The sequence below is a fragment of the Lucilia cuprina genome, chromosome 4, assembly GCF_022045245.1.
Source record: "Lucilia cuprina isolate Lc7/37 chromosome 4, ASM2204524v1, whole genome shotgun sequence".
NCBI classification, from domain to species: Eukaryota; Metazoa; Arthropoda; class Insecta; order Diptera; family Calliphoridae; genus Lucilia; species Lucilia cuprina.
The window spans coordinates 18281819-18291401 of NC_060952.1; the positions used below are offsets into that span (position 1 = coordinate 18281819).

General features: G+C 29.7%; 1 protein-coding gene across 1 annotated transcript in view; it reads left to right on the forward strand.

Moving 5' to 3' along the window:
- Nucleotides 1-408: 408 nt before the first annotated feature.
- Nucleotides 409-9583, forward strand: part of LOC111676122 (transcription factor kayak) — a 72629-nt gene continuing 63454 nt past the window's right edge. Inside the window, exon 1 of the mRNA XM_023437015.2 lies at nt 409-1156. Within this exon, the coding sequence (XP_023292783.2) occupies nt 434-1156 (723 nt within the window). The 5' untranslated portion in view covers nt 409-433. The remainder of the gene's footprint in view (nt 1157-9583) is intronic.

Genomic DNA, 9583 nt, shown 5'->3' on the forward strand with positions numbered 1-9583 from the left:
CAAAATGTTGAAAATGTAGAGACTCATCAAAATACTTTCAAAATTCATATAAAGCGAGGTTTCCAAAATCTATGATAATTTAGCATTATTTATAAAAATTATTAAATATTACTGGCCGTCTTACTTATCATCAGTTGCAATAGTCACAGAATCCACGTAATGGCCACATTTTAGTAGGTCAAGTGTTTAGATATACATATGTATTTCACACTAGATCACACTTGCTTATCAAAAGTTAGCTTAAGAACTCTTTCTATACGATCGCATAAATCAAAAATGTATAATTTTTAAAAGAAGTTTATCGCAAACATTTATAAATTTTGAATTTTATTTTTAAACAACTTCAATTTGTTTATAAACTTGTTATTTTCTTTAAAATTAATTCTGTAATTTTCTCTTAATTTTTAGTTTATTAAAATAGTCTAAAACCAAAATGCAAAATAGCAATAATAATAAAAATTGCTATTATTATAATAATAATAGTAATATTAACAATAATAATCAAAATGTTGTCAACAATAATATGTTGCAACAGCAGCCACAACAGCAACAGTTGCATCAGCAGCAACAAATACAACGTGTATCAAATTGGGTGCAAGATACAAATCGTAATCAAAATCAATATCAAACCCAAATAATACAGCAACAACAACAGCAGCAGCAACAAACACAACAATGTATGATGCAGCAACAACAATTGCAATATCAAAATTATACACCATCACCACCACTGCAACACCAGCAACAACAACAACAAAGACAAATAACTGCTTCAGCAGTAGCAGCAACAACAACGATCTCTCCCTTACCTTCCATGAATTATTATTCGAATCACAATCATCAATTGTTGCAACAGCAGCAGCAATCACAAACACTTGTTTCGTGCATGCAGCAGCAACAACAACAGCATACACAATTACGACAACAATTGCCTCAGCAGAATCTTAAGATTTTACATCAACAACAACAAACACTACAACATCCCCAACAAGTATTGACACCCGCGCCATCTCCTGTTACACCTAATGCTAATATTTTAAGACAACAGCAACAAATACAGCAACAACAACAATCTCAACCTCATTTAACAGCACAACAAAGATTACATCAACTCCAGCAACAACAGCAGCATCTGCAACATCCACAACAAAGCAGGGTAAGTGATTTAATTTTTTTTCTATAAATCAACAGATAAACAGTTTTGTCAATGAATAAAATCATTTATGAATATTACAAATTTACAATTTCTAATGATGTATTTTAGCAATTTCGAAAATGTTCTAAAATCAAGTACGAATCGAACTCAAATCAAGAATATAACTCTTCAAAAGAGAACTTCCCGAATTCAAGTAGGAATCGAGCTGAAAACAATGACATTATATATGTATGTGTGTAGATGCCTGCTACTCTAATCAACGACTTTTATTTCAAGTAAAGTTCGTCTGTCTTTCTATTTTGTCCTCCTTGGCACTAGCCCAGCTGATGATTGTTTACAATTTTCTATACCTTGTACCTTGTTAAGTATACCGTGATTTCAGCTGTCATAATAATTGAATTGAACTATTGTTGAATGGACCTATTTTAGATGTAAAATTTTTCATGCTGTTTTAGCCATTCCTTTTACCATCCCTGATTTGTTTTCTTTAATGTTCTAAAATCGAATACGTATCGAGCTCAAATCAAGAATACAATTTTTAAAAATTAGTTCATTTTGAATTCAAGTATTCAAGAGTTGGGCTGAAACCCGATGCTAATTAGGAGTCTGGTAATAAGGTCTGTCCTGCAAATTACTAATATTTTGAACATCTAGGAAAACTGGTTCAATTATAACACGCATGTTGGGGCCACCCTAGTTGAGTGGACATATTATAACTAGAATATTTTTTATTGTGTAAACAGTGTCTTTAGCTTAAAAAATAAAGTGTGATGTTGTCAAATAACAGCGTAGAAGCGGTCAATTAAGATCGTCAAGACAGCTGTTAACACAATTGAATGATCAACATTCTGCTTGCAAGAAAATTAAGTTATTATCGATATTTTAAGAAGTGGCAAGAAATCTTGAAATTTAAATTTAAAAAAAAATTGAAATATTTCTTTCTTTAAATTTCACTTTTTCTTATAAATCTCAATTATTGTGATTTTTTTCTAAATTTAATTTTTCTTCATTATATATTATTTACAAAAACACACCTCTCTCCGTCTACTCTTTTCTTTATTTTTTTGTTTGTTACTGCTACTGCCATTAAACAATTAACAAATCCACAAAACAAAATGCACAATTTTGTTGACAGTGCGTGTGTAAATTGTTCATTCGTTCTACTCGTCGCTATCATGTTCTGTCTTCTGATTTGTTGCATTATTTTTTTCTCATTCTTATTTGGAGGTGGAGTCTTCTACTTCATCTTTGTTTATAATTTGTTTTTTTCTTATTTTTATTTTATATCATATTTTGAGAGGTTTTGTTTTTCATTTCGTAATTTTTCTTATTTTGAAATACATATTTATGTTGGATTCTGTGTGTTTTTCTTCTTTTTTTTTGAGATGATGTGATATTGTTGTTTATTTTTATTTTTGTGCTCTCATAGGTGATCTTAATCGCTGATGTCATTATTTTGTTGTTTTTCTGCCGGTGGGTAGATTTAAGATAAATTTTTTTAGTTTAAAATTTAAAAAATGCTAGTTATTTCAAATATTTAAAATAGGAAAATTAATTTCAATATAAGGAGTGAGATCGAAAAATTCTTAACATACATATATGTTTATAAAAAAGAAACCACTAAACTTACAGCTTTATTTTTTTTTATTTGATTCAAATTATTATTACAATTTACAAAAAAAAAATATTTTTATAGTTTTAATCACTAGTGATGAAATTTTGAACCCTTTTCGGAAACCCTTCCATTAACGTTTTTATAGTGCTTTCTGTCACTTTGCTCGAACATGTAGTCCATCTCCGTTTAAAATCTACCACACTTTTGGACACCTTTTTTGTACTCTTCAATTCTCTTTTAACAAGAGCCCAATAACTCTCCACTGGCCTTAGCTCCGGGCAGTTTGGAGGATTTGCCTCTCTTGGTACAAATACCACATTATTGTTCTTGTACCACTCAAGGGCTTGTTTACCATAGTGACAGGATGCCAAGTCAGGCCAAAAACAAGTGGACACATTATGAAGTCTTATGAATGGAAGCAGCCTTTTTTGTAAACGCTCCTTGATGTAAATTTCGGTATTTATAGAGCCCGTTGTAACAAATGATTGGCTTCTTTTGCCGCAACTGCATATTGCTTGCCATACCAAGAACTTTCTGGGAAATTTTGTCTGCTTTTGGGTCCTAAACTTTTCTTCAACATTCCCTCGAGCATCAGCAACATAAAACTTTTGACCTGGAAGTTGCGAAAAATCTGCCAGAACATACGTTTCATCATCCATTATGCAGCAAGAATATTTTTTTATAAAACTTGACTTCAATTTCCGTGCTCTGTTTTTGGCCTCTAAATTTTTAGCAGCGTTCCTGTCAGGAACTTTTTGAGCCTTGTATGTTTTTAAACCTGCATTAGCTTTAACTTTTCGTACCAAATAGTCCGAGCACTGAGCTAACCGAGCTGCTTTCCTACCGGATGTGTTGGGAGCTCTTTTGAAAATGCGTTATATTTTTTTGGCTTTAGAAACATCATGTGGACCATTCCTTCTACCGGAGCTCTTTTGAAAATGCGTTATATTTTTTTGGCTTTAGAAACATCATGTGGACCATTCCTTCTACCGGAGCTCTTTTGAAAATGCGTTATATTTTTTTGGCTTTAGAAACATCATGTGGACCATTCCTTCTACCTGAACCAGGTTTTCTATCAACTGACAAGTTCTCCCGGTACTGTTTAATAACATTGGAAACAGTTTGACGGCAGACCTTTGTATGCTTGGCCAACTTTTTGTAAGACCAAGTTGGGTTTAGTTGAAAATATTTAATAATTTCAGTACGCACTTTTTTCTGGTCACTCATTTTAATCAGATTAACAAAAAAATTAATATAATTGACATTACACATAATAACTGACATGTTTTTCAAAGGAAACTTGATCAAAAAAAAAAAAATCAAATAATACTTTGGTTGAAAAATGTAATGAAAAACGTGTGTTAAGAATTTTTCGATCTCACTCCTTAAAAGCATATATAATTAACATTATATTTCTCAAACAACAAATTTTTATCTTACAAGAGATTTTAATTGGAATTTTCTATTGATCTCACAAATTTTTAGGTTTTGTAAGATCACCTAACTTAAGTTTTTTTTGTACAGATCTGTTGTTTGATTATCGCGTTTGCATGAGAACAGTCAAGTAGAGTCAATGGCACACCGTTTGGAGAGCATTACTCCAGTCGTCAGATGTAGAATTGTATGGTATTAGATCCAACCGTGAGAAATCTTAATATGTCATTAAGTTTATAACCAGATTAATCGCCAAGGTTGAATATGAAGTGACTGCCAAAGAAACTTTTTCTCTCAGCAACTAGAGCATGGTATTCACTGAGAATATGAAAAATTGTTTCTTCTTTTTTCCTTATCTTTGCATGTCGACCTAGCACCTCCCGCTCCCGCGTTTTTTTTCTGGTCACTCATTTTAATCAGATTAACAAAAAAATTAATATAATTGACATTACACATAATAACTGACATGTTTTTCAAAGGAAACTTGATCAAAAAAAAAAAAATCAAATAATACTTTGGTTGAAAAATGTAATGAAAAACGTGTGTTAAGAATTTTTCGATCTCACTCCTTAAAAGCATATATAATTAACATTATATTTCTCAAACAACAAATTTTTATCTTACAAGAGATTTTAATTGGAATTTTCTATTGATCTCACAAATTTTTAGGTTTTGTAAGATCACCTAACTTAAGTTTTTTTTGTACAGATCTGTTGTTTGATTATCGCGTTTGCATGAGAACAGTCAAGTAGAGTCAATGGCACACCGTTTGGAGAGCATTACTCCAGTCGTCAGATGTAGAATTGTATGGTATTAGATCCAACCGTGAGAAATCTTAATATGTCATTAAGTTTATAACCAGATTAATCGCCAAGGTTGAATATGAAGTGACTGCCAAAGAAACTTTTTCTCTCAGCAACTAGAGCATGGTATTCACTGAGAATATGAAAAATTGTTTCTTCTTTTTTCCTTATCTTTGCATGTCGACCTAGCACCTCCCGCTCCCGCGTTAATCATTGAAAGACGGCCATAACAACTTGGCCCCTTGACAAATGTCTAGGTTATTTCATATATTTTCAGCCTTTTGAAAAAATCTTTGGATGCTGCTTTTGATAACGTTGGAGATATCAAGTGCAGATCCCGCTCTGGCAAGGTCATCTCCCTGTTCATTGCCCTGTGCGTAGTCACCCAACTTAGGGTAATGTCAGACAGGTGATGCAACGTTGACAAATCCTTGCTGCATTGTCTAACTAGTAAGGAGGTGATAGTGTATAAGTTTAGAGAAAGAAAATCCCTATGTTGCCAAGTATATTGAGATCGTTTAGTACTCTACAAGCTGATATTATCGCAAATACTACAGCCTGAGGAACACTACAGTTGTTGAGAAGACGATGCAAACGAGCATAAGTGGGCGTGGAATCTATCAATTACTAAACTCCTAATATCTGGAAACTATAAAATTTTGTACTTGTATCTTAAGTATCAATATGATTTTTTTAGGGAAATGTTCCAGTTCAGTTCTAGTTCGGTTCTAGTTCGGTTCTAGTTCAGTTCTATTTCAGTTCTAGTTCAGTTCTAGTTCAGTTCTAGTTCAGTTCTAGTTCAGTTCTAGTTCAGTTCTAGTTCAGTTCTAGTTCAGTTCTAGTTCAGTTCTAGTTCAGTTCTAGTTCAGTTCTAGTTCAGTTCAAGTTCAGTTCTAGTTCAGTTCTAGTTCAGTTCTAGTTCAGTTCTAGTTCAGATCTAGTTCAGATCTAGTTCAGTTCTAGTTCAGTTTTAAAATAGGTTCTATAAAGGTTCTAAAATTATGAATTTTTGACGGCAATTTTGTAAAATGGTACACCGTACAACGTCTAATCTTTCGGAGATTGTTCTGCTTAATAAAAATTTTGCTCCATGGTTGGTTTATTGTAAAATATTTTCAACAAAATATAAATTATACTAAATATTCCAAGTGCATTTAAATTGTAAACAAATGTATATAAGTTTAACAAAAAAAGTTTTAATGTCCATGAACTTTTGTTTTGATTTAATTTAATTATTGTTTTTGTTTTTTTTTTTTTATTTTTATATTATTGTTACATTTATTTGTTTAAACTTACCCTGACAACAACTGTTTTTATTATTTTCCCTTTTTTTCTTTTTGTTAGTATTATTTTATTTTAATTTATAACAAATTAACAGCTTTAAGTAGCATCTGATATACCAAAAAAATTTTGCTTAATAGTCTTAGTTCTTTATTGTACAATAATTTATTTTGTTTTACTTCGTTAAATTTTTATTATTGTGGCGTTGTTGGTTTATAAATAAATTTTTTTAATTGAATTTTTTTGTTGTAAACTCCATCAGACAGTTAGTTGATTATAATCATAAAAATCTGTGTAATTTTTATTTATTCAACGTCATCGTCAAAAAGATTCATTAATTTTATTTAATTTTATTTTTTGCAGGCCACAATTTAAAGTCTGTTAAATATAGTCGAACTAAAAAAAAAACAGTAAATAAAATTAATTCTGGTCATTTCAATTTTAAAGCAAAATTAATTTTGTTTAATATTTTATACAATACCATAAATTTTATTATAATTAATTGTTAACTGGAGTATTAACTTGCAGTTCAAATATTACCTAAACTAGTGTTTATTAGAAGGATTAAATGTTTTTGGTCGGTGGAAAGTAATTTTAGCTGTTTGGTGTGTAGTACTTATTAAAATTCTAGCGTTATAAAGAGTAAACGGATTAAAGCTGAAGTTTGATACTTTTTTTACATTCTATGTATTTTTTACAAATATTTTAAATACTTATAGACGGTTTCCTTCTATATATTGAAATTTTTTAGAGTTGAATTTTTATTTAATAATTTTTCAATAACATCCGTTATCTAAGTATGTGAAAATAAAGGAAATACACTTCGCATTTTTGTCATTTTCATTACGCCATTTTGGCGATAATTCAATAAAGAATGGTTGTCGTTCTTTCCCTCTGTGTTCAGTCATTCCCTAAAGAGAATGCAACTGATGCGAAAATTGATAAAAGATCGAAAAAATCTTCATATATTGGAGATTAGTGTGATTTGCCTTTTAACGCTTCAGGGACGTTTCTCGGCACTCTTGCCATCTCAACATGATGTATTGATACATGTTACGCGACCAACCATCGGAGCAATTATTGGGTTCAGTTAACTTTGGAAATTTCTACATTCTTTGTCAAATAGATCAGTTGATATATAGGGAAATCCTCATTCATTATTTTGGATATTTCGGCCTACCAAATTGGTCTCTAGGTGCTGTTGTCAAAACAACTTAGCCACCTTACTACTGTGGTATTTAAGAGGTTAAGGAATGCATTGGAATAGGTCATTAAATGATAGGGATTACATTAAAACACCGGAAGATTTATTTTACCTCATGATTGTCTTCTCTTCTATTGACTTTAGACCAGTAATTGCTTATTCCTTGTCGGGGTTTGTATTAGGATTGATCTCATACTACGCAACGGGCTACTATGGCATGAAATGGACCGTTTCAGCCATGTACAAAAATTGCCACCTGATTTCTTCATAGAAGGATTCAGGGGCGCATGGTAAACCGTTCTCAAGTCTACCCATTGATTAAAAAGAACGACCGTGAAATATCACACTTCGGCATTTTGTCAAAAAATACTATTTAACTAAAGTCATGGTTCTACCTTATACTAAATTTGTCTTAGTACTATTTCAAGGACTACTTGTACTAATCTACACATGTTTACAATATAGAAAAAGTACTTAATATGTGGTGTACTATCGATGTTAAAAAGTACTGAAAAAGTGCTATAATACTAAATCCCTGTTTTGTTTGTACTTTTTACGAATTACATTTATTTTCTTTGTTTATTTTTGCATTCTGTATATTTTTTGTCGTTAATTTAATTGAAAACATATTTATTTAATTTACTTACTCAAACTCTTCCTTTGAAATACTTTCAAACAAAAATGATTAATTTTTTTATGTATAATTAAATTTCTTAATTATTCAAATTGTGTTAATGTGATTTATGTCAGAAAAATGATTATAAACAAAAATAAAACGAATACAAGAAGAAAAAAATTAAAAACAAAATTCTGCAATTAATTTTAAGTCAATAGTGAATGGTATCAAGAGTTCGTTAAAGACGAATTTTCTTAAAATAAGAACAAAGTACTTGTTTTACGTATAGAAGCAATTAAGAGTCAAATCTTTGATTTTAGCAAACAAATGTCAGCAAAAAAATGTTTACTAAATAATTAAATTAGATCAACATGTTTCTAGACAATGACGCTAAACAATGTATCTATACAATTTGTCTACTTAAAATGTTGCTTTCACTATTAAACACGTGAATTAGATTTTGTTTTAAATTACTATCAAAAAAAGTAAAATAATTAAAAATATATTTGTATTTAGCAAAAACAAAAATTCACATGATAAGACTGTTACGAGTAAATCATTAAGCACTTTTACAAACACATGTTTTGATAGACTTAAGACCCCCAAACCGTCAAGAAAAATCATAAAGTGTCTCTAAATAAACATTTCACATGAAAATAAATACATATAATCAATAATAAATTATTTACGATACAATATTAATGTATAAAAATTGATAAAAAAAATAAAATACTTTAACACAGCTACACACGTTTTATAAAGAAACCAAAAATCACATTGCTAAATAAAGAAGGTTTGTTATAAAAAATATATAAATGCAAATATTTTTTTAAGATTTTTTTGTATAAAGCGTGAGAATTGACATATTTAAAAAATGAAAAAATATGTGTATTTTATTTTCAAAAATATTGAAATGTAGTTAAAATATTTTTGGTCAGCAAGAGAGAAAAAAGAAACAAAATAAATTTTTATTAAATTCAAAATGTATAACACAAATTTCAAAAAAAAAATGTTTTAATAGTCTATAAATTTAAATGATGAGGGTTAAATAATGTTATGTTCGTTATTGTTGTTAATTTATGGTTTATCTCTTTTATTTTTATTTTTTGTTTGCTGTAAAGAGTTGAAAAGTTTATTTAATTGAAATTAATTAAATTAGTCTAAACATTTTAAATGTATTTTTATGAAGACAATGAAATAATATATTATATCTCCGATATTAATGGACCGATTATAGCTTGGAACAACCATCACATTACAAAAGCAACATTTTGACACCAATATCTTTTTATTGAGGAATTCATAGTTGCTTTAAGCTTTAAGTAAATATATGATATGTCTTCGAAGTTTCACTTTTTTTGCTTAAATATATCTATCTATCCATCTATCTATCTATCTATCTATCTATCTATCTATCTATCTATCTATCTATCTATCTATCTATCTATCTATCTATCTATCTATCTATCTATCT